The 26,976-nt window shown below is 40.4% G+C and overlaps 1 protein-coding gene across 1 annotated transcript in view; it reads right to left on the minus strand.

The window, feature by feature from the left end:
* Positions 1 to 1,587: 1,587 nt before the first annotated feature.
* MCUB (mitochondrial calcium uniporter dominant negative subunit beta) overlaps positions 1,588 to 26,976 on the minus strand; it is a 62,228-nt gene continuing 36,839 nt past the window's right edge. Inside the window, exons 2-8 of the mRNA XM_072119315.1 lie at positions 18,975 to 19,044; positions 17,909 to 18,079; positions 17,412 to 17,516; positions 11,907 to 12,067; positions 11,532 to 11,735; positions 8,696 to 8,812; positions 1,588 to 1,780 (exon numbers count right to left, since the gene is read on the minus strand). Coding sequence (XP_071975416.1) covers positions 1,703 to 1,780; positions 8,696 to 8,812; positions 11,532 to 11,735; positions 11,907 to 12,067; positions 17,412 to 17,516; positions 17,909 to 18,079; positions 18,975 to 19,044 — 906 coding nt within the window. The 3' untranslated portion in view covers positions 1,588 to 1,702. The remainder of the gene's footprint in view (positions 1,781 to 8,695; positions 8,813 to 11,531; positions 11,736 to 11,906; positions 12,068 to 17,411; positions 17,517 to 17,908; positions 18,080 to 18,974; positions 19,045 to 26,976) is intronic.

Below are 26,976 nucleotides of genomic sequence, written 5' to 3' on the forward strand. Positions count from 1 at the left end.
GACTTCTCTGCCAGAGATTATTTTATTGTGGCTCATTCAGCACCTGTGGGATGTTTAAATGTTCTGTTTCTTTGACTCTTGCACTATTTTTTGGAATCACGTACCTCATTTGATTCCCTGCTGTGACTTTGGAATGTATAACATCTTTGTATCTGAAGCTGCAGTCCCAATGTTTACCTGTCTGTGCCATCAGTTCATCTCGTTCCCGGAAAGATCACACATGGTCTGTTAGCAAGTTCCAAATATTGGGTTTATCCCCAATGGGACAGTTTATCTATTAGAGGCAGGACCCTTCTCTACAGCAATGTTGCAGTATATGCTTGTCACCACTTGCCTAGTGTGACAGTTGGAACCAAGTCTAGTTGTGGACGCACATTTTTCTATATTGTCTGTGACCATATCATTACAAAACCTCTGGTCTTAAATAAATATGGATGAACTCCAGTCATTAGTAGATCAAATGCACAGCACCAGTTATTCTTACTATCCCAGAACTCAATCTCCCCGATGTGTTTTCAGTCTCCGTAGATGTACATAATTATATCCCTTTTACAAGGGGTTATACTTTACCACCTGATGGATTTTTCTTGACCATTACCATGAGAGGGAGATAATGCATTTGTCTGGGCTAATGTCTAATTAAGGAATACTACACTGAGTTTACAAGATGTGATGCTATGATTTTCATATTCACCACTTCCAACTTTCAGGATCACATAAAAAGTCTTTTAGATTTCACATAGTATGTTCATCCTTATCAAGGTCTTAGTCTGCAGGAAGGTTGCAAGGTAAGTTAGACACAACACGTCTAGTCTGATAGCTTGAGCCACATTCAGCAGTGGATGCACTTTTCACTTGACTGGTTTCTAACAGGTTCATAACATAAATATGAATCTGGATCAACATCCCATCTCAAGAATCTAGAATCCGAAAAATTCTAGTTGAAATGTTTCCATTTTTTCCCAAACCGAATAAACCAAAGTGAGATGACCCCATTTTATTCTTTTATCAGTTTTTATCTTGAGAATGTGTCATTGTCACCTTTTTTCTTTATACAGAGTATGTCTCCATCTGCTGGTGCTTCTGCTGTGGGGTTACGCAGTACAGCAATGATTTTCCAAGTTTAATAATTTTTCCAAGTTTCTTGATCCTATAAAAACCCCTCCAACCACTTAAACAATTAAAAAGTTAGATTTACAAATGCATTAAAAAGGTCTACATTTTACGTGGTTAAAACAGTAGGCGGTATAGGAGAGGGAACAATATATTGCTGTTTTGATAGCATAAAAATAGAGAACCAGCAAAAGTTTGTAATGTTAAAATCCATTTACAGAATGGCACAGTTCTCATTGAGATCAATTCGCATTCTGGATAATGACTAGCCATTCTGGTTATTCGCAAGTCACCGTTTGGAGTCATTTTACACTCTGGTTAATTCCTAAATAATGGGTTCCTCATCCCCATATAGTTGATACACAAGCCCACCTTCTGTAAAGTCTTGTGCCTGTCTGTCTGTACTTCAAGCACAGACATAGAAATGAAAACAAGAAATGTAGACATCCAGTGAAAAAGTACAAGTCATCCACCTTCTGTCATGTAAGTTTTATTGTAGTCTTGAAAGAAGTGATTAAAAGAATCCAGTTTTACAAAACTATTTCAAGCATGAAAAAACGGTCTATGCTGCATAAAAAAAAATGTAAATCTACTCTCTCTCACGTAGTTCTTCAATGGGTAATTTCAGCTGTAGAGGACTTCTCAGCCGCCTTAGGCTTTCCTCGGTCTAAAAGACAAAATGCAGTTCTTGTTAAACACTCATACAGTGATCAATGCCACAGCAGATGAGAGCTCTGCGCATAACCTGAAGCTGTACGAGGTTCTCATGAGCCAACGACAGTCTGTATCATTTTAAAGAAACATTAACAAATTCACTTCATTATTAGAATCATCATCATACATGCAGTTTATATGCTGAGCTTTGACGTCTAATTCTTATTGCTGTTCAGCTAAATTATGTTGAGGCAAATCACATCATAATGACTACGTATGGCACTAACAACGCTCTGCAGAATATTCAAAATCCTTTTCTCAAAGCTGCTTATCTCATGCCATGATCTAAGGATATATTGTACCAAGATAAAAAAGGATATCCATAGTACAGATATCTATAATATCATGATATACATATTTGCTGAAATGGCTGTTATTTTCAAAATTAACAATCATTCAAAGATTATACACTACCGCTAAAAAGTTTGGGGTCACCCAGACAAGTTTGTGTTTTCCATGAAAACTCATTCTTATTTTTTTCAAATGAGTCACAAAACGAATAGAAAATATAGTCCAGACATTGACAAGGTTTGAAATATTTTTTTTTTTCGTTTGAAATAGTAATTTTCTCCTTCCAACTTTGCTTTTATCAAAGAATGCTCTATTTGCTGTGGTTACACTTTGCCAAGCTTTTTTGCTGAGGTAATCTGGAGAAATTTCACCCCATGCTTCCAGAAGCCCCTCCCACAAGTTGGATTGACTTGCTGGACACTTTTTGTGTACTATACGGTCAAGCTGCTCCCACAACAGCTCAGTTGGCTTAAAATCTGGTGACTAAGCTGGCCCCTCCATTACTTACTAAATACCAGCCGCCTGTTTTTGTTTCCCAAATAGTTCATGCCTAATTTGGAGGTGCTTTGGGTTATTGTCCTGTTGTAGGATGAAACTTGCTCCAATCAAGCACTGTCCACAGGGTATGGCGTGATGTTACAAAATGAGTGATGGCCTTCCTTATTCCAAATCCCTGTGACCTTGTACAAATCTCCCACTTTACCAGCACCAAAGCATTCCCAGACCAATACATTACATCCACCACGCTTGGCAGATGGTGCCAGGCATCTTTAAACATATTTTCAGTTGTTCTGCATCTCACAAATATTCTTCTGTGTGAACCAAAAACCTCAAACTTGGATTCGTCTGTCCATAACAGAGTCCTTATTAAGTCCTTATCTTAAAATTGGTTAGTATAGGAAAACATTTATGATATATAAAAAACTTTTTGGTAATCAATGCAAAAAGCACTAAACGAAAGTGTACATTCTATGATAATTCACAGAGCTTTATCACCTAATTATCCTTTAGGATAAAATATTGTTCCTACCATGGTTCAGACGTGTTCAGCTTGATGAAATATCAGACAGTGAAGGATCCTATAAGGACAGAAAAGGGCGAGGCACAAAAAGAGGGGGCTCAAGAGGGGGCAGGGGCCCAGGAAGAGGTACAGGGACCCTTTTTTAGAGAATCCATATCCTCTCAAGAACAGGAACACAATAGGGAACCCGACCGCTCCCCCCAAATCATAAATTTATACGAGAAGATACTGAATAGGGACGAGATGGCTATTCTCTCTAAGGGACTCTCGTTCGTCCCCACTTCAGACTATGATGCTTTCTCCTGGACGAAGGATATCCATCTCTTCACCCGGAAATAGAATTGGCAAAAATTTTTCATTTAAAAGAACGAAAAATCCAGTAGAGAACTGGGAGAGATGGTTGAGGATGTCCGATTATTGGCTAACCTAGAACAATCAGACCCTAAACAGGAGGGCGAGGGCCCATTTACCACACTAAAGAATAAAAGCACAAAATGCCCCCAATTAGGGGATGTTTCGTGCATTGATGTATTTCACAGAAATGGTGTGTGCTGTCCTCAAACAGTTGAAACCAGCTCATGCGGTACATAATTGCACAAAGGAAGAAATATCTGCTCTCCGCAGTCTGGAACAGGATTGCGGGGTGACGATTAAACCGTCTGATAAAGGCGGAAATGTGGTTGTGATGGATACGCCTAAATATTCCCGACTTTGTGAGGACTTATTAGCTGATAGGACAGGCTATGAAATTTTAAAGTCCAACCCAACGGGGGACTATTTGCGGGAATTACAACACATTTTTGCAGAAGCTAAGAGTCTTAAACTGATTAGTGATGAAGAACTTGATTTTTTGACCCCTACCACTCCAGTCATGGCGACATTTTATTGCCTTCCAAAGGTGCACAAGGGGGTAACCCCATTAAAGGGAAGACCAATTGTATCAGGGGTGGGCTCGATATGTCAAAACATTGGCATCTATATTGATAGGGTATTGCGTCCGTTTGTCCTCTCATTACCATCATATTTGAGAGATACTGCAGATCTCCTCAGTCACATAGAATGGATCACAGTGGAGGAGGGCACGATGTTAGGGAGTATTGACGTTGAGGCCCTCTATTCCTCCATCCCCCATGATAAGGGGTTGGAGGCAGTGGAGTTTTTCTTGACGACTAGGGGTACTCCGTTGCGGGCACACAACAGATTCATTCAGGATCTACTACGTTTCACTCTGACACGGAACATCTTCCTGTTTAATGGCCAAATCTACCACCAGCTCAGGGGTATGGCAATGGGGAGCCCTTGTGCTCACTCATACGCCAATTTGCTCCTGGGCTGGTGGGAGTTCACGTGTATCTTCTGAGATAATCCACCGCCAGGGATTGAGCATGTGGAAATGTTTTTTCGATTTATCGATGATATATTCATCTTATGGAAGGGGGGGGGGGGGTGATTTTGCTGAATTTGTTAATTCACTCAACCACAATCATATAGGGCTCTGGTTCACGTCAGAAATCCACCATACGAGCCTCCCGTTTTTGGATGTATTGATCACAAAATCGCAGGGGGGCATTTTACAATCTTCGATTTATCGTAAACCCATGGCGACAAATTCACTGCTTAGATGGGATAGTCATCACCCATACCCGTTACGTAAGGGTATCCCTAAAGGCCAGTACCTACGGGTACGCCGCAACTGTAGTTCGGAGAAAGATTTCCGTCTCCAGGCGAATGATCTTAAGAGAGGCCTACCATGAATGTAGGAAAAGGAATCGAGTTTACCTGTTACATACATCACTCAATCCAAGTGAGTCCGATAACAAGATGAGGGTCATAGCCACGTTTGATAATGGTTCAATGGAGGCAAAAAAGATCTTTGAGAAGTACTGGCCCATCTTATTGATGGATAAAGATCTTAAAAACCTGATTGGACCAACCCCTGCCATCACTTATCGAAAAGCCCCCTCGATAAGGGACCGTCTGGTGCACAGCCACTATGTAGCCCCCAAGCCTAAAGGGACGTGGCTCGAGAGACAAGTCACTGGAAGTTATAAATGCGGAGGCTGTGTGGCATGTCCTTACATCCAGATGGGAAAAACCTTCACGAGTAACATTATGAGCACGCAATATACTATCAGAGACTACATAAATTGTAAGCAGAGGAGTAATCTATAAAGTTACCTGCAAGTGTGGCCTCGGGTACGTGGGTAAAACCTACAGGGAATTACGTAGGAGAGTGGGGGAACACTTAGGGGACATCACACATAAAAGGGACAAACCGATCTCTAACCATGTCTGGATACACCATAAGGGGGATGGGAGAGTACTACGCTTTATGGGGATTTAATTAGTTCCCTTTCCAGAACGCGGTGGAAACTGGGATCAAAGGATCCTCCAAAAAGAGGCAAAATGGATCTTTAGGCTGGACACGGTGTCCCCTAAGGGTCTTAATGATCAATTGAGTTTTACACCTTTTCTTTAAAATAACGAACTCATTAAGCCGTAAAAATCTGTTCATAAAGTGCAAACTAATATGATGATATTTCTCCTCCTTTTTCTTCAAAAAAAGGTCAATAAAAAGTATATAGACCTGCAATAAGTATGATATGATATTTTTCAGTCCTCTTTCGATACCACAGAACTGAGTGGCTTATACATAACATTGTAAGTATTATGCCTTCTCTAACCGAGCACATTGTGAGTTCACTTTTTGAGCCCGTGCATTTGTTCCATCAGCTGCACGGGCTCAACTGACTCAATAGGGGCGACCATGGACTAATTTAATGTAATATACCATCGCTCACCTTATAGGGACATTTCCATAATCCCTTGCATCAGCATCTGTGAGATTAATCTGCTACGATTGGACTCCCGTCCCGTCAATAAATGGTATACACGCCCACTAAAGGGGCTGGGCGCACTAGCGTCTCAGTGATGACGCATTGTTTTCATCCTCCCCACAGTACACATGCGCACAAGTGCCCGCGAGCGATCCCGGGTGTTTTCATTGCGATCCAGTGTACAAAAGACACCGCAAGGGACCAATCAGATCGCTGGCACACTTAGGGGTGCGCCCAATCCAACCAGAGAGGGGGTGGGGCTATGGATTTAAAGATGCGGAAGTGCTGTCTATCTGGCGCGAACAGATTGCATATCATATCCCCAAGTCCACCATCAGGACTGGGGAGGAGCAGCTTTCAAGACTGGAGCCAGGCTTACAGCAAGCTCCAGAACATACTTATACTTCGCATGCCATCAGTTTTTTAAGCTGCTAGATTTTATCCCGCTGAGGAGTGAAAGGACAAAACGCGTCAGGGAATGTGGCACTTACAGGGGGCATGCGGTTTTTGGTAGGGACTGCCCTTGTAAGGGCGGGAGTTAAAGGGGACGTCTTAGGGTGAAGCCAGGCTTAAGTTGCCTCCTTTTTTCCCTGCCCATATCATCAAGCTGAACACGTCTGAACCACGGTAGGAACAATATTTTGTCCTACAGGATAATCAGGTGATAAAGCTCTGTGAATTATCATAGAATGTACACTTTCGTTTAGTGCTTTTTGCATTGATTACCAAAAAGTTTTTTTTATATATAATAAATGTTTTCCTATACTAACCAATTTTAAGATAAGGACTTAATAAAAGTTATTATATTCCTTATTTTGCTGAGATTGCAATCTTCCTCTGTCCAATGGCTGTGTTCTTTTGCCCATATTAATCTTTTCCTTTTATTAGCCAGTCTCAGATATAGCTTTTTCTTTGCCACTCTGCCCTGAAGGCCAGCATCCTGGAGTCGCCTCTTGACTGTAGAGGTTGACCCTGGCGTTTGGCAGGTACTTTTTAATGAAGCTGCCACTTGAGGACCTGTGAGGTGTCGGTTTCTCAAACTGGAGACTAATGTACTTGTCTTGTTGCTTAGTTGTGCAGCGGGACCACCTACTTCTCTTTCTACTCTGGTTGGAGACTGTTGATGCTCTCCTCTGGAGGGAATAGTACACACTGTTGTAGGAAATCTTTAGTTTCTAGGCAATTTGTTGCATGGAATGGCCTTTATTTCTTAGAAAAACCAACAGACTGTCGAGCTTCACATGAAAGTTATTTTTTTCTGGCTATTGTGAGAGTTACATAGAACAAACAAATGCGATGCTCCAGATTCTCAACCAGTTCAAAAGGATAGTCAGTTTTATAGCTTCTATAATCAGCCAAACTCTTTTCAGCTGTGCTAGCATACTTGAACACGGCTTTTCTAAACATCCATTATCCTTCTTACACAGTTAGCAAACACAATGTATCATTAAACCACTGGAGCTTGCAGCTTGAATAGTCATTTACCACATTAACAATGTATACAGTGTATTTATGATTCCTTTAATGTTTGCTTCATTGAAAGAAAATGTACCTTTAAGAGGCAGTCTATGCTCTGTAAATGAGAATAAAAAAGCCAGTTGCCTTAAATCTACTATAAAATTCGAGCATGATAAACCAAGGACACTTAGTCATAGATCCAGGCACCGTGACTGTGGTAATATTCTTATATTTGTTGTTCCTGGCCTTTCTTCCTTCTAAAATCAACTATTAAAATTATGCTAATGAACCTGAAAGGCTCTGGGGGAGTGATAGCCACAGTCACAGTGCCTGGATCTATGAGGAAGTGTCCCTGGGTTACCATTCTATATTTTGATGGTACACTGTGCTGGTTAAAAGGGTATTTAAGGTGCTGTAGGATTCTGAACAGTCCACATACCCCTGAATAAATGTCCATGACCATAAGGGTACATTCACACGCGGTATGCCCGCCGTGCATAGAGCTTTCTCTATCTTTTTGCGGTGTGCGGCCCGGATCGGTGTGCGGCCGCATGTACGGCCCCGCAGACGGCAGTGTGAATGAGCCCTAATACTGTACACTGGCAGTGCAATAGAAATGAATTGAGCAGCTGGGAATGAACAACCAGAATACAACCCCTTGGCCAGCAAGTTATACACCATTCTGGGAAAAGAATGATATCCCTTTTTCTATACAATGGAAACCCATTTTATAGAAGTGATCTTCAGTCCCCCCTCCCCCCCTTTGCTAGCTAAAACCAATTGCATTTAGCATCAGGTGGACAAAAGGTGGTATGGATTTTATAGGACTCCATCTGCCACTTAATAGATCAAATTATTAAAAGGAAACCTACCATCACAGAACTTTTATATGAAAAATTTCTCTAGAGGCTACTGGGACATAGAGTAGTGGCACTGTGGTGCTCCGGTAGCAGCTACTCCACGCTCCAGTAGCCTCTTTTGATCCTGTATTCAGCATGCAGCTTGCTGAAGCTGCAAGCACTCGTCTGCAATTGGTGTTCTGCAACTGTACAGTAGCTCCGGCTTCGCAGACGGGGCCACGTCACACCAACTCCGATTTAATCAAAAAAAAAAGGATAGGGCTCGGCGAGAGTACAGGAATCTGATATACCTTATTAGGTAGATACATGATGGTAGGCGTCCTTTAAGATTTGGAAAAATAAGATTGAGCAAAAATATCTCTATAGAGGCATGAAAAAAATGTGGAAAGAATTCTACAAACCTCTGCAAATTCATTTTTCAATCTGTTGTACTTCTCAATATCAAATTTCTTCACTTTAGCTTTCTTGTAGAAGATATGAAGGAACTGACGGTCAGTGACTTCAGGATAAACATAGTCCTGAGATATAGAGACACAAGGAGAATATGAATTACTAGAAAGATCACATAGTTAAAGACAAAAATACCTCAAACTGAAAGTCACATTCATTTTCCACATTACCTTTTATATACCGTATGATAAACAGAAATATATTCATGGCTACCAAATAATAAAAGCAGTGTATTTTTGCTTTTCAAAATAGAGTAGTAGATCTGCTCAGCAGAGACTTCCAGGTTTTTATGCCTTCTATGTTTTCACATATGCTTATTGAAACAAAAGATATATATTTTAGGCACCTTCCCAGGCTGAGTTGCTGATGCCGAAGAGGTTCTTAAAAGGGTATTATTTGAGTTGCTTTGCTAGTAACCGTGTTGTTTGTGGTTCAAGTCTTACCCTTAGCACCTCACAGTCCAATCATCAGTGTAAAAACTGATCAGTACTGTAGTCATTGGGGGGAACTGATCAAAAATCAGAGCATCCTGTGCCAGTTCCCTTGACATTTTGACATCCCGTGCCAGTTTGACATTCCCCTATCGATACCAGATGTACCAGAGATACTAGAAGGTGCCGGCCTCTTAGTATATCAGACACACCTAGCAAAGAATTCAGCCAGAATCGGTGCAGGCTATAGTAATTCACCCTATGCCCCACCACATCCCCTTACCATGAGGTTAGAAGGCACACAGCAAAGAATTGTGACTTTTTTATGCCTTTTATGGCAGAAAACTGGTGTACAAGGCATGATAAATGTTGCCCACTGAGTAGTCATATAGAAAACTCTTTACACGGCTAGTGTCTTTTACAGCGTGTCCGTGAGCTAAGTTTTCCTTCGAAACATGCTACAGTGGTGCCAGGGTGGGGGAGGAAGATAATTATTATATTTTGCTGCATTATTTGAATGGGGTTCCTAAAAAAAAAAGCCTAAATCTGCCATAAAAATTCAGCATGATAAACTAGGGGCACGGTGACTGTGGGAAACTTCATATACTTGTTATCCATGGCCTTCTTTCTTATAAAATCAACTTTTAAAAGGGCCCCGAGGCCGTTAACAGAGATCCTCCTTGCTGTAGCTTCACAGGCTGTTATACTGTGCAAGGAGCAATTCCCCCTTTCACTGTGCGATATTACATCAGGCAGAAGGCAGGGGAAGTGCTGAGAGTGCATAGGGGAGGGAACCGAGTGTAACAGCTGTGAAGCCAGAGAATGAAGGGGCTCATTAGCATAATTTTAAAAGGTGGATAACAAACATAAGAAGTTTACAAAAGGGTAGATGGTAGATTTCCTTCAATTTTGTTGATATGGTATTGTGGGGGCAGGATTACAGTCCATTTAGTCTATGAGAGGCTGCTGGGCATCACATTATCTCAAACATTTATAATAAACTAGTGGAAGATTCGCTGGGAAGAAGCAAGCCGGACTACATAGGCAAGTGGGAAAAAGATTTAGGTCTTAATTTTAGTGAGGTTGAGATATCTAGAATACATAAAAACTCGCATGGATTCTCTAGATGTGTGAAAGTCCAGGAAAATTCTTACAAATTAATGACCAGATGGTACAGAACTCCTAAAGTACTTAACCAAATGGGCCTAACCCCACATGACAAGTGTTGGAGATGTGACGCACCAAACGGATCACACTTACATATTTTTTTGGTCATGTCCAGAAATCCAGAAATTTTGGAAGGATGTGGCTAAAATTACAAACCAGATCACGTCACAGGCTTTGCTTCTCTCCCCAGCTAGTGTTTTACTTTGGCTACCGAGCAAAACAAGGACCCCTTCAAAGAAAAGTCTTTCCACAGCCCTGATACAAATCAGCAAAACTACTTATCCCCATACACTGGTTGAGCAAAACAGTCCCAACAATTCCTGAATGGATCAATAAGGTGGATCAAATGTGCAGACTAGAAGAAGTTACGAGTTGGTCAGACAGAAAACATGATACCTTTATCAAACTGTGGTCCCCTTGGTTTGCATACAGAGGAAAGCTCATGCAAACCGTTTCCTAATAAACAGCTATGCAAGAAACTAATGGTCAGACCAGCAATAATGTTTAATAGTGCTAAGAACCCTTAAGATATTAGTAGCCAATGTATTTCCTGACAATGGTATCTATAATGCCAATCACTCAGAACCAAAGAATGTATAAGCTATAAAGTGTGTAATAACTGTAGTCAAGCCAGTACCTGTTAATTGATGTTTTTCTTTCCCTACCCCTTCCCTATCCTTCACCTTATTGTTACCCCATGTAAGTTATTGAAATAGTCTTGAGAAACTGGTTTATTAGTGTAAGCCTAAATATGTGACTATTCTGTATTTTTCTTACATAAGAATGATAAGTCTCTACTGTAATTAGTCATTTAGCAGAGTAGATGCCTGCGTGTGTCGAGCTCTTGTTACTGCATAACTTGTAATTGTGCCTTTTCTCAATAAAAAAGTTAAAATGAAAAAAAAAAAAAAAAAAAACACAACATGAAAATATTTATAAAAAGTGAATAAATGGTTGTACAGTTCTCAAATAACATCAGCTGAATTTCCTGCAAAAAACATCATTCACAGCTCCAGCTTCACAGCGTGTATAAACGTTATTGAGATATAAATTAACTATATAAATCTCCATGACATAAAGAATGTATTTAGGAAGAACCTCTTTATTTTGAAATGGAACAATTAATAAATGAATTATTATGTACTGTGGCACTTAGTGTATACTATATCCGGAGGTAAAATAGACTCACCAGTTTGGTTAGAAGGAAGTAGGCATAGAAAGAGATGGCACTTCCATATGTAATGAAGTATGTCACGGGTTCCATGATATCCCAAGAATAGACCCACCATGTCAACCAGGCCAGAGCCCCACCCTGAGTAGATAGCAAGGCTAGACCAACCCATTTGAGGCGTGTAGTTCTGGCCTCTGCAAGGGCCATTATATTGCTCTTCAGCTAAAAGAGAGGAAAAACTGTTATCAATCTCTAACAGCATATAATAATAATTTTCACATATGGCTATAGAAAATGAAGACAACCTGCAAAACAATGGTTACCATAAAAACCTGAAGGTTATTCTCTGATGCATTCCCTATGACCACCGGAGAATCAGGATCATTTACTTACCTCCTCTAAGGGCTGTAGCTCTTCCTTTAGGTTCTCCAACTTTCGAAGGAACTGCTGCTCTTTCTGCAGCAGGTATTCCTCATGATAGAAAACTTTGTGCAAGTCTTGAACCATGCATTTAATTGGGTCCAGATGATCAGAACATTCAGCCTGCATATTTTCTATTAAGAAAAAGAATACATATGCAAGATGATGCATGACAGCTACAGCACATTCAGATTATATTTATCATGAATTATTAATTCTACAAACATGAGGTCTAGCCAAAAACTATGAGAAAAATATTTATCTCATCCCTTATTACACACATTTATGTCAGACATTTATGCAATATCCTCACGATCTGCATCTTAAGAACAGACCTTCAAATGCAAGTATACTTAGCTGATTTTGGGGCTAATGGACAGAATGCTGTGTGGTGCACACTCTAATAACCTGACTGTGGCACTATATAAAAAAATAGCGGGGGGTGGGAGGTTGAGTGACATTAAAGGGGTATTCCCATCTGTACATTCATATTTAATTGAATTAATCTGTCATAGATACATTTCTTTATTTGGACATGCAATGTACCTGTGTAAAGATGATTTCCCATGAACGTAACCATGTTGTCCCTTAGTAATTAGATTGTTGCCCTTGGATACGACCACGGCTGCTGGAATGATTGCACAAAGAAACAAAATGTTTCTGCATATGAAATGGCCCAGACATACTCCATGTGCCAGAACCGCTCTGTGGTAATGAATGATGAATCCACATGGTCGAGCACCTCAATAGCGGATGTCTGGCCACTGCTCCCAGAGTGCACTGGTGGTCGGATCCAGGGACAGCTATCTCGTTTTTAAGGGACAACATTTATGGGAAATTATCTTCACACAGGAACATTTTTTTACCAATAACATGCAATTGAACAGGCCCATTCTAAAGGGAATCCCTTTAACCCCTTCGCATAACAGCCTTTTGTTGTTCATTCTTTGCTCTCTTAAAAAAAAAAGTCTATAACTTTTTCATTTATTCATATACAGAGCTGTGTGAGCAACTTATTTTCTGCATAATAAATTTTACTTCTCACCAAGAAGCTGGCAAAAAATCCCAAATGTGGAAAATTGGCTTTCTTTGGGCTCAGTTTTTCCGACTTTCACTGTACGCTCCAAATGATATATCTACTTTATTCTTTGGTTTAATACATTTTCAAATAATTAAACAATGTATAGAAAAAATAAATAAATAATTTCGCCATCTTCTGACGCAAACAACTTTTTCATACTTTGGTGTATGGAGTTGTGCAAGACATTTTGAAGACTGTGCGACCTTTTCATCAATTTTTATAAAATCTTTTACGTGATGCAAAATGGCTTAAAAGTAGCGTTACAGACATTTGGGACGCTATTTTCTGTTATGGAGTTCACTGTCAGGAATAACAGTTTTTATATTTTGATAGATTGGGAATTTTGGGACGCGGCGTGATACCCAATGAGATTTTTACTGTTCATTTACTTTTGTATCAGCTCTAGGGAAAGTGGGAGTGAAATGAAATTTTTTTTTTTCTTTTTACTACTTTTAGATCCTCTACGGTACAATTCATTACAATGTGCCACTGGCTGTCGTGGCAACTGACATGGCAACTGATTGCCGCTCTGCAATGACGCCATGGGGAGCGATGGTCAAAACAAAGATGTCGTATTAATATGGCGCAGAGCATTAAGAGGTTAAAATACTTTTGGAATCCTAAACTTAGGTTCAGGAAGAAAGCCTGCTGGGTCCCACTGGACCATCCCCTGACAGCTCTTCGTCCTCCAAAACCTGAGCCATTTTAAATGCCGCCACTCATGGGTACAGAAATTATTCAGACCCCTTTAAACTTTTCAGGCTTTGTTTCGTTGCAGCAAATGAGCAAAAAAAAGAACTTTTCTATTTTTACCAATTAATGAGCAACCCATCTTGAAAGAAAAAAAAACTGAAATGTTTAATAAACTAGCAAAAATATCTACAAGAAAAACTGAAATATCACAAAGTCATAAGTATTTAGACCCTTTGCTCAGTATTGAGTTGAAGCACCATTTGAGCTAGTATTGCCATGAGTCTTCCTGGGAATGATGCAACAAGTTTTTCACAGCTGGATTTGGAGATCCTCTGCCATTCTTCCTTGCAGATCCTCTGCAGTTCCCTCAGGTTGGATGATGAACGCTGGTGGAGGCCATTTTCAAGTCTCTCTAGAGATGCTCAATTGGGTTTAAGTCGGGGCTTGTTTAAGTCAGAGTTGTGCTGAAGCCAATGCTTTGATATTTTAGCTGTGTGTTTAGGGTCATTATCTTGTTGGAATATCAACCTTTGGCCAAGTTTGAGGTCCAGAGCACTCTGGAAAAAGGTTTTCATTCATCTTTCCTTCAATTGCAACTTGTCGCCCTGTCCCTGCAGCTGAAAAACACTTCCATAGCATGATGCTGCCACCATCAGGTTTCACTATTGGCATTGTATTTGGCAGGTGATCAGCAGTGTCTGGTTTTCTCCACACATAGTACTTAGAATTAACACCAAAAAGTTTAATCTTCGTGTCACCATACCAGAGAAATTTTATTTTATTTTTTTGCAAACTGTAGGCACACTGCCATAAAGCAACGACTGGTGGAGGGCTGCAGTGATGGTTGACATTGTGGAACTTGCTCCCATTTCCCTACGGAGGTCAGCCACAGTGATCTTGGGGTTCTTGTTTACCTCTCTCACAAGGCTCTCCTCCCATGATTGCTTAATTTGGCTGGTCAAGTAAAGAGTAGTAGTCGTCCCGAACTTCTTCCATTTAAGGATTATGGAGGCTTCTGTGCTCTTAGGAACCTTAAGTGCTGCAGAGTTTTTTTGTATCCTTATAGTCAGATCTGAGCATTGCCACAATTCTGTCTCAGAGCTCCCTTAGACCTCGTGATTCTCATGTCCTCTGACACGCACTGTGAGCTGTGATGTCTTATATAGACAGGTGTGTGCCTTTCTTAATCAAATCCAATCAGTTTAATTAAACACAGATGGACTCCAATGAAGGTGTAGAACCATCTCAAGAAGGATCAGAAGGAAATGGACAGCATGTGAGTTAAATATGAGTGTCACAGCAAATGATCTGAATACTTATGATCATGTGATATTTCAAAATATCTAAATTTTTTTCTGTCAATGCAGAGTGTGCATTAATGAGCAAAAAATAAGTTTTTGATCTCACCATTTGGCTGCAATGAAACAGAGTGAAAAATTTAAAGGGGTCTGAATACTTTCCATACTCACCTTATAAAACTGCAGTGACACCTTGCATAGCCCAAATACAATATTACACTCACTAGTTAAGCAATCAACTTATGTAAAAGGACAGTACTTACAAACAAAGGGGTTATCAGGAAAAAAGGTAACATACAATAAACAGACATATACAGACAATGCAAAAATAAACAGTTTGATAAAATTAAAACAGAACTTACTACATTAAGTGATGTTATAAGTCTTGTGCCTTTGAAAGCAGAAATAAGCGATCAATCTATCCACTAGGGTTCCCCAAAGAATGACCTCTGTAATGGAACCCCCCATTGGACCATTAGATTTTGTGACTGGATCTGGTTCCTGCGGATACTGGTTTTGTGGCCAAAGAATCCTGGCCTGGATTAAGGACAAGTAAAGGAATTTTAAGAGGGAGCGTCTACCTAACTTTATCCCCACAAATGCCCTTGAGACGAGTGATCGGTAACGTAATGGCGCCATGCTGCAAGAACAAGGAGTAAGAGGAGACTGGGTTTCTTTCACATCCTCCCTGTGTTTCCAGGGGGAACAGAAATGCTGGAATGATTTACATATGCATGAAGAGGATACATTAAAAACATTTTCTGAATGGTTCTGAAAGCTTATGGTTCTTTCCACTGTGTATTTGCTGGTACATACTACTTGAGTGACTGCTGAGCCTCAATACCCCAGCACGGTCACAGCAGAGTGGATTTCAAAAGGGTCTAGAAATGGAGCTAAGGGATGCAGTAAAATGCACCAAATGTGATAATGGCAAGTGCAGTTATTTCAACTAAAAACTGGGATAATGAAAGCTTGCACAAGATTTGCCGGGCTGTTTACATGGTTACAGATGAGTCTAATTCTACAGTCATTCTCTACTTTGTGGTACATCTGCTCTATTTAGCTGGCTACTGCTTGGAATCTGCCAGAACCTGGACTCTGACAAGCAAACCCATAAAAGCCTCACTTACATTCTTTAATGTTTTGCACTGCAGTACACTACTTCTCTACAGTACGAGTTCAGATAATCCAGAGGCAAAAGCTAAAGGCAACAAAATATACAAATGCATCATTAAAGGTTTTATCCATGGAAAACCTAAGGAAATGTAATCAGTATCAGATTGGTGGGGGAACTATACCCAGCAACCACCATATCTATTGATAACCAGAGAATGGAACAGTAAACAAATAGCTCAGTTCTCGTTTTTCATTTGTTGTGCCTGAACCAAGAAAGAGGCTGCACTAAAATTTTTACAGAAGAGTAGTAATACTCCTCTTACCATTTTTGAGAAGTATTTTTAGCCGCGGAGGAGTATGAAATTTTCAGCAATACAAAAAAAACTCCTAGTAATATTATTGTATTAATAGATAGTTGTTTATCCAAGAAAATCATTATAGACCATGTTTTCTGTGCTTAATTAGGCAATTGAGACAACTATAGTAATTTTAAATAATTTTGCAGAACCTCCGAATTTTCAACCTAAAGAATGGACTACAAGCAGTCCCTGGGTTATATACAAGACAGGTTCTTTAGGTTTATTCTTAAATTGAATTTGTATAGGTCAGAATAGCTATACTTTATAATTGTAGTTCCAGACAAAAAAAAATTGTCCCTGTGACAATTAAGAGTTCCAAAATATTTTGCTGCCATAGGAACAAGGACTATCAATAAAACTTACAGAAACTTTATACCTGATCACAGCAGTCTGGGACTAAAGTAAAGCATCCAGAGAGCTTTAGCAAGTTTAAAGTGGTCTGTCCGTAACTAGGGGTCGTCTGCAAGTCAGGTGTTCTTAAGTCGAGGGCCGCCTGCATAGATCCCCTTTCCCAGACCAGACCATGGCAGACACTGGTCCCAGACCAGACCATGGCAAACTCCCGGCCACTCCCGGCCACTGTAGAAGATCATGTGACTGGAGATCAGCCGCTTATACTGAATAACTTCGCTCCGGTCACATGACCTTTTATTGAGCCAGGAGCTGCAGCTGCAATGGATAGACATGAGAATAAGTCTTGTGCTGATTTATCCACATGGGACTATTTTTGAGGCGTAAAATTGCCTGTACTGGCGTTTTTGTGACCTTTGCAAGGAACTACAGATTAGTGTCCATTCAAATGCAGTAATCTTTTCTAGAACAAAGCTGCCAGCTTTCTGTTTCATTCTCCGTTTAATAGCGGATAAAAAGAGACAAACACGTGCTTCCTCTTCATTCACTGCAAGGTGAAACAAGTTGTCAGATCCCTTACCTATGGGAGGTGGTTTGACATGATGTGTGGATTTGTTTATAAGCAGCTGAAAGTCATTCTTCAGTAAGACATTCATCAGTGTTGAAGTTGAAAACTTTGTTCCATCTGCGTGGAGAAGAGTGATTCATAATTTATTAGAGCCATCAGGAAGAAACATAAAAATGCAAAGTCACAAAAAAACAGATCTTTCTTCCATGGATTTAGCAGAAAGTTTGTAACAAATCTGCATGTGTTACATAAGGTGAAATGTATGTGTCTAAAGCAAATGAGAAGCTACATAGGAAATCTGCTGAACGCTGCATGACAAACCACCCATGACAGAAGTAGGATGACGGATTATATGTGACAAGCATTGATTGAGAGGAGGGTGCTGAACAAATTCTGGAAGTGTGATAATAACCATAAACTCATAAAATTAGATAATACTTTGAAACAAAAAAAGTGTATATTTAGACAAACATGAGAAGAACTGTCTATGAAACAAAAAAAATGTTCACCGGTAGATATGGCAGCTAGTCTGTCAATTCCTTGGTCCTCCTTTTGGATGTCCTTTAGGAACTGTCCCACTGTTGTGGTCAATGGCTTGATGGTGAACTGACAACGTTCATTTCGAGATGGTAGTGTGAGAGTTACAACAGGGAGCCCATGATTGTACTGAACGGTGACATCTAAAAGACCAACGAAATGCAGAAAGTAACGTCAAATCACAATTCCTCATGAAGTAACTACAATTGAAGCAAACCTAGTCTTTCAGGAAACATTGCATAAATGCGCAGTCCAGGGAACTGTGCCAATGACTACTTCACCAGAAGGGAGAGGGAAGAACAGGAAGCTGACAGGAGGTTTTATGATGACTCCATGACTTGTGAAAAGCCCACATGACTCAGATACTTGACTGTGGGCTTTTCAACATTAATTACCTTCTCAGCTATTTTAGACACATTTTAGCAAAATACAGTGGAATTGTATGTATTGTAAACTGCAGGAACTTAAATTGATAGGTTAAAATCTGATGAGGGGTTCCCTTTAAAGATTAGGTGCATGGACACAATGTTTAATTATTACTTTGCTTTACCTTATATCTTTTACCTAATGGCATCCATCCGAGAAGCTGTTTGAGGGCGCATTTTGCACCTTTTATATCAGCTGAGGTTTTTACCTTAATTCTGATCAACTTATCACAGCCATATAGTGTGACAACTGCAAAAATGTATATAGTTCTCACTACTTTTCTAGCCATTATAAAAGGTCAGCTAACAGGAGTCAGTGTACTAGGGGTGGCTACTTTTCACAGGCACATTAGGAAAATGTTCTGTTTGGAAGGAAAGCAATACCAAAAGGTCATAAGAAGTAAGTAACTAGCAACTATATCTATAACTAGACTGGAGAATGTTTGTCATCAAGTTGAATCTTCTAATGGCCATCTAAAAAACATTAATTAATAATATATATTCTTTCACCTCTACTAAATTCAAATTTTATTTACATTTTTAGTTTGTTTTTAAGCACTTCTAGTACACCAAATATCACTACGCATCAGTTATAGTGTGAATACCAACTTACCACTAGAGGGCGGTTGTGTGCTGTAAAAAACTCCAGGGCACAACTGAAACCTGTGTCTTACATTCCTGGCCTATAACACAATAGAAAGGAAAATTACATATAGTACTGTTAGAAAATAAAATTCAAGATAAAAATAAAATACAGACAGGTTTCAAAAGTACACAGTCCATAGCCGGAACCTGAAGCATGTTTCTGCATTCAGCCTCTGTATACATAAAATGACCCGGCAGCGAAAGGTGGTACAGTGGCTGTACAGGAGAGGAGTGTAAGAGATTTATTATTTTTATAGCCCCACCAGTCTTTATATTCCCGGACAACCCCTTTAACACACCATAAACTGATGCACAAGGCTTGCATGATGATACAATCCACCCATTGAATCATAGTATCTTTATTTTGCACTGACACATGCCAACTATCTTAGGAGAGAGAGGTATTCCCTAATTCCCTATTCACAGTGACCTCTTTCAGCTAGATAATGTGCCCTCCCATAGACAAAAAAATATCTAGGCATAGATTTATGTACATAACAAATATTTAAGGGTGTTGATGTGGCTTTCTAATTCATCAAATCTTAGACCCACCAATCATCTGTGGGACGTGCGGCAAAATAGTTCTCAATGCAAACCCCACCACACAAAATGACAGCACTTGAGGTAAATTTATTATAAAAATTAAGTATGATAAACCAGGGGAATTTAAATCCACGCACTTTGACTGTGGTAATCATCTTATATTTGTTGCCCATGTCCTTCCTTCTAAAAATTTACATTTTTACATTTACAATTATGCCAGTGACTCTGAAGTGCTGTGGGGGGTGTTATCAGAGCCCCTCTGGGCTGTTAAAGTGTGCAAGAAGCACTTTGTGTGCTGAAACTTAGATTATATCAGGCAGGGAGAAGTGCTGAGGGAGCAAGGGGGGATGGGAGTGAGAATGAAACAGCCCATGAACCGCCCTAGAAGCCCCAGGGCTCATTAGCATAATTTAAAAAGAGGATTTTAGCAGGAAGGAGACCAAGGATAACAAATATTAGAAGATTAGCACAGTCACAGTGTATATCTATAAGAAAGTGTCCCTGGTTAATCCATGCTAGATTCTGATGGTAGATTCCTTTAAAAGAATAATGTGTAGATTTACAGTAGTTCAGATTTATGAAAAGAGTTTAAGAAATTACTGGAGGTGATATAAATTTTAGTATATATAACAAAGTCTTCCACAGAAGCGCTTCTGCACATTATAGATTATCATCGTTAAATGACAGGAAAGGGTAATGTAACTCAGCATCTGTGATGGATGGAGAGAACACTTCATGTTTTACAATTATCCCACGTAAAAGTGTCCATATTTCATTCTATCCAGTCTGTTGTAAAATGAATTAAAGGAGAGATCTGACTGGTGGCTTTGGGAGACAAGGCCACCTTTCTTTGTGACATCAATGATAAATGGGGTTCTTAGTGAATGAGAAGAAACAGGAGGCAGATTTTATTTTTTTATATATTATACATTTTTTCAAAGGATCTAAGAAAATAGAATCCCCTGGATTTCTGCAAAGTTTCCATTTATGTTTTTTTATGGAGCATATTGAGAACAATATCAACTGTGCAGCGAGAAAAAGTGAACAACTCTGAATGTCTTCTCCAAGAGATAAATGGCATAATACATTTCAATTAAGAAAAAGAGGATCATTGCTACCCTAATCATTAAATAAGACACACAAAGCATGTCCTGACAAACACGTTGAGACTGAACCATATCTCAAAGCAAACCATTTTCAGATGACCATCCAAGACATGTTATAAAGATCCATGTACACAAATGTACTAAAATTCATTACTAAAAGACCTTGGTGCACATCAATCCTCAATTTAAATGTACACAACTGTGTGCTGAAAAGGGAGACAAACAAGGAAATGATGGTGGTGATGGAACCGGCCCACCAGTACAGGAATAAGACCTGCTCTATAATTTGAGACATTGCTGCCAGGTCCAGTTATGGTGCGGTGAGACAGAGTTCTCTCACTGCACCATGCAATTTGTGGGCTGGTAGTACCACCAGCGCCATAGTGCCGATCACGCGGCAACCCTCATCGGCCGCCTGAGTATGCAATTTTACCCCTATACCTGCCATCTCTGTAACAGGAGAAAGAGGGAGGATGCCTGAGGAGGGAAAGAGAAGAGGCAGAGGGAGACAGCTTAACCCCTGCAGCATCTTCCTTGCAACATTAACCCCTGACAGCCCATACCTCTGAGAACAGAGCTCTGTGCACTGGAGACACGTTTGCCTGGAACTGCAGCTGCCTTGCACTGTGCACAGGTCTGCCACCTGCTGGTCATTCATTCTTATAATCAGGTGCGCCTTATATATGAACCAAGACTGTTTAGCAGGCATTTATTGATGGTGCACCTCCGTTTCCGTTATACTCTTCTATAAGGGATGAGTAGGGTCAGGGAGTAAGAGTTCTCCTTATGACATATTGCCAATTAAGCCGCCTTGCAGGTGTCTGGAGACTTATAGCCGCTGATGCGCCACTAGGGGATTCTGGGAAATATACAAAAAGTTTTTCCAGGATAGGAAAAGGAAAACTATGCCTCCTTTTCCCTTTGAAAGGCAGCACCCTTCCCATCAATCCCACTTCATATGATTGCGCTTCCTGAAAGTCATGATTGATGGTGAGTGGGCTGCCTTTTCAAGATCGCAAAAGAGGCATGGTTTTCCTTGTCCCATCCTCAAAAAAATGAATTGCATAATTCCCATAATGGAGGAGTGTAATGGAATCCCTTGACTTAGCACTGAATTGGGTCTCAGATCACTAAGGCAATCCTGGAAAAGATGAATAAAAAAAAAATCAAGTTCTTCTATGGAAGACTCTAGAAACTGCATAACCATTGTCATCTGACAAGAATGCTGTTCATGAAAGTATACCACAAGGAAAGCTTCGGTTTTCCAAAAGAAAAAAAATGTAACCCCTCTTAAAGGGAACCCATCACCACATTTTCACAAAAAAAAAAAAAAAAAAAGCTAGTGACAGGTTCCCACAGAGCTCTATTAACTATATGACACCCTTGTTTTAGCTGGCCCCTCCCATCTACACCTCTCTATGTCCCATGCTTCCTCTCAGCATGTCATGTGACTCGGGTGACCTCGTTAAGGGTCCTTTAGCCTCCTAACATTAGCAAACTCTACAACATGCATATATCTGATAACATGGTAGTAACATGCCATGATTACAGCAGCCTCATTGGACTTCTAATCCTCACCATCCTCCTTCTGTGATCAGATACATACATAGGGTAGACTGTGCAAATATAACAGGACCTTAGGTAATATAACCCTGGTCACACAACATGAAGTTGCCAATGATGTAACAGTCCTCCAACTCAATGCTCCATATAGCAGCAGTTCTGTAACACTGAGACTTGCCAATCAGAAACCAGGAGGCAGGGCAATGCAAGTACCTCATGAATATGCATAAGATAAGTTGCATTTACTTTTACAAACTGATTTTGCCAGCCAAGAAAAGGAACCATTAAGGGATAAAAGCAATGGTTTTTAATCATAGTATTTAATGAAGTATTTATTTGGGGTGGGTTAATTTGCATCACATGTTCTGTTTAAGTGCACCTGAGACCACCATGATGTTTCAGAGCTTTTGGAAAAAATATTTAGCCAGACATGACAGTACACATAAATTTACAATACTATTTTGGGACCAAAAAAAAAAAACTTATCAACACCAAAACCAAAAGGTCTCATCTATGGGGCATGGAAGAGGGAGCATCAAATTTGGTCTCTCTCTTGACTATAGGAATAATGAATTCCAAGGTGCATCAAAACACTTTACAGCAGAATGTAAGATCAGTGGTCCACAGGGGCGTAACTTGTAGAGGCACTGCCCCATAGCAGACTTCTACACTTCCCCCCTATATCGTCAAAATATATATATATATTTCTATACTCACACATTTGTACACTCTTACACAGACTCATTTATACATTTATGTACTGATAAACAGAGGTCGCACTAACATTGTTCCCAAAGGGTAAAAATACTCCTTTTACTATTTTTGAGGAGTATTTTTAGCCGAGGAGGAGTATGAAAATTTCGGTAATGCTTATAACTAAATAATATAGAATAGCCGTATATAATTAGCGCACACCCACGCACAGCGCGTAGCGCACACCCACGCACAGGACACACTCACACAGCACACATACACAGAGTGCAGTGTACCCCCGGCTGCGGCTCTCACACTCACCCAGGACTTCTCTCAGGTCCCGCCAGGATCACATTGAGAGCTGGAGCAGTAGCATCGCAGCCCACATGTCTCCCCCGGGGTCGGCGCTCACATATCCCACAGATCTCTGCATCCTGCTGAGAGGCCCTCCTTTGCAGCGCACGCTGTGCCGCGCAGCCTGCGCGCTACACGGAATGATTGCCAAGCGTATCTTTACGCATGGCAATTATTTTGGGTGGTAATCGTGTCTCATCACGCGTCTATGATGTGTGGTGAGGCGTTAATGCGACCTCTGCTGATAAATATCTATAGGGGGGCTAATATAGCTAACTTTTAACTAGCAGTGTATCACTCTCTAGGCAGCCAGAGCTTTATCTAAACAGTTGTGCTTACTAGGGATTTAAGTGTGTGTGTGCTACAGAATCAATTATAAAGTGAGCTGTGACTGAGTCTGCTGAGTGTGCCTAAACAGAGACCTGGGAGTATTCTAGTACTATCGTGCGGATGAATGGAAATTTATATACAGTCCGCAGCTGTGATCCCTAGCACGATAGCAGCACAGTATCAGGATTAGCTCCCAGTCTGAGACAGTAATTTTGAGCTGGCACAGAGGCTATCCTATGCAACAAGTATTCTCGGTTGCAATATCCCCTACACATGTGTCATAGAGGTCGTCACTTACTATAAATAGTTAACCTCTAGCCATGTCAGAGGTGTAAAAAAAGTGACTGCTACATTTCACTGCTACCGATACTGACACAGGAGTGAGTGAAAACAATCATAGAGGGACACCCTGCGGTGACTCATAGTACAGCCACAAGTACAATAACCATCGACAGTACCTTAACAGACACATCACTAGTTCATTCAGCCTGGCTACAACTATGAGAATGCGTGACACTGTGTTTTTAATTACTGTGTTAGTTTGAGCATCTAAATCTGCCATTAAAATAAAAGTTACGTTTTAAACATACAAATATGTGTCTGGATATGGGTAATCCAGTTTGCCAGTGGCAAATTTGTAAATACTATTGAGTCTTATATCCCTGCCGACACATAAGGTCCTCTGGTTTTTGTATTATAAATATCTATATAATGCTGCACATCCTCTGTTCTTTAGTGTGTCAGGTTAGATGACAGGGCCCCCTGACACTTTGGGCCCCATAGTGACTGCTATGGCTGCCAACGATGTAGTTACGCCCCTGGCCTTAATGCCTCACACACAAACAGTTTTGGCTGTTTAAACGGCTAGCACACTGACCCGGGAAAATTCAGACCAGGCTCCTTTTGTGTTTGAATTTCCGGACCTCACAAGTCTTAGCTGAAGAGACCAAAATCACAGAACTCAGTCTTGCCACATGTATACAAGCATTCAAAAGCTGTCTCTGCTGTCTTGGTACATCATTCATCACCCAGACTATGGATTGTGTGCGTTATGCAAGGTTCTATACATTCATTATCTGCCCCAGGGTCACATTACCACTCACCATCACATTACTGAGAATTCATTTTGCAATTTGTTTCTCAATTAATGACTTTCAAGGTAACTGCAATAATTTACTAAAACAAATGGTGCCTCCTTAAACCTCCGCCATAATTACATCAATAGTATTGCACAAAGCTTGACTGCAACTGGGTGTGGAGGAAATAAACTAAGGCCAGTGAATACCTAAGAGAGCGCTGCTAAGCAGGAGGGCTGTAGTTCACTCCTCTGACAGGACCTGATTGAACCTGGCAATCGATAAGGTTAATTATATACTATGGCTAGGTAACATAACTCAGCAGACTCTCAGGACTATGCTCCTGGATGATTACAACAGTGACATGTAATTCTAAAACCCCCGCAGCATTTGTTTTACAATGAGAACCATTTAACCCTGCACAAGCCATGAAATACACAGGTTAACTTTGGAAACCATGGAGTGAGGGCACTGAATATCTTTTACATTACGTACTACTGGGTGGACTCAGTTCAGCTAGGTTAGGCTGGATATTGTAAAATGTGGTTGGTTTTCCATGTTATATTATAGCAGTTCTGCAGATAACTTGAGGCACCAAAAATGTAAGCAGTACTAGGTACTCTACAACACGATTTACACTAAAAATGGGACACAATGGGGCTTAATTACAAAGGGTTGTCGATCGAACTTTCGCCGGACTATTCGCAGTTTTTGGTATTTGCGCGGCTAAGACAGGTATTTAATAGGCGTTTGCGCTCGGATTGTGTCGTGCATGATTGGATTTCGGCACAGCTGCGCTGGCTTCCATGTGACAGAAATCGTGGGGCAGGCCATCGGACGATCCGACTGATTCGGACTGAACGCAGGATTTAAGATTTTAATTGTGTCGCAAGACAATGCACTTACATACGCCAGGAAGAAGAAGGTGAACTCTGTTGAGACCTGAGCGGGGAAGCAACACGAAGGATATCGGGCGTCTGATCTCAGTGAATCACGGCACAGTGCTTTCAGGGAACGCGTCGGGATGGGTAAGTAAATGTGCCCCAATGGGTTAGAAGAATCGACTAAAAGTGATCCTATAAAGTTAGAGTGTTAAACCCTTTACATAGTATAGAAGATAATATTGTGATTGGTGGGATTCCAACTATCCACAGGATAGGGCCGTGGCGCTCGGCAATTTCCATCAGCTCCATAGAGATTAATGGAGCAGAACGGTCATGCACGGCCCGCGATCGGTTAACCGCCCATCTTTTTGGAGATAGTTGCTCCTCATGATGTCATCGGGGAGCGACGACCCATTGCGTTGACAGCCTCGGGTCTTCCGAAGACCCGGGGCTGTCTCTTTTCAATCCATTGATTACAATGTGCCATTTACACATTATAATGAATGAGGAGGAAAATCCTCATATACTGCCATACAGTGTCATTTGTGAAAGACTTAAATTCCAAGCCCACAAGAAAGCAGCACAAATGCATTTTTTCACCAATTTCACTACATATGGAAATTTTTTCCCGCTTCTCAGTACACGGCATGGAATAATAAATACCATCACTATGAAGTGCAATTTATTACGCAGAAAACAAGTTCTTTACGTGTAAAAAAAAAAAAAGTTATAGATTTTTGATTGTGGGGAGTGAGGTCCTTAAAGGGTTAAAGGAAATCTACCATTTGATTTCATGCATAATGAACCAACCATACCTCAAGACTGCTGTAGCTACACTAATGCAAGAACATATCTTGTTTAATCCCTGAGAGTGGTTTTGCTGGAAAAACAATTATAACATTCAGGACCTTGGAAAAGCTGGATTGTATTCAACCTGCCACATTACACAGAGCTTCCTCAACTGTCCAGACAGGACAAATCAACCTGAGCTGGATCACTCAGCACACACAGCAGCTGGTGGATGGTGCAGCGATTGATTACTTCTGCCTGTCAGGCACACCATAGTGATTACATCATTCATTACAGCAGTGCAAACTTCATGTAAGAGGAGAAGCCCAGGAGTACAGAACAGAAGGGAGAGAGCTTCATTATCTTACTTATTTTTATAGTTTTTTCAACAATACCACTTTCCTCCGGGATTAAACAAGATATGTTTCTGCATCACTGTAACTGCAGCATTTTCAAAGTATATTTGGTTCATAATGCATTAAATCAAATGGTAGGTTTCCATTATATCATAACTTCAGTCTTCATCCTTTGCTTTGAATGAGTGGAGATCAGGAAATATCCATCAATACACAACTTCTATGACTTCTGATGAAAGAGAAGAAGAAGGGGAAGATTTAGGATTTCTGGCCCAC

The sequence above is a fragment of the Engystomops pustulosus genome, chromosome 1 (assembly GCF_040894005.1).
Source record: "Engystomops pustulosus chromosome 1, aEngPut4.maternal, whole genome shotgun sequence".
NCBI classification, from domain to species: Eukaryota; Metazoa; Chordata; class Amphibia; order Anura; family Leptodactylidae; genus Engystomops; species Engystomops pustulosus.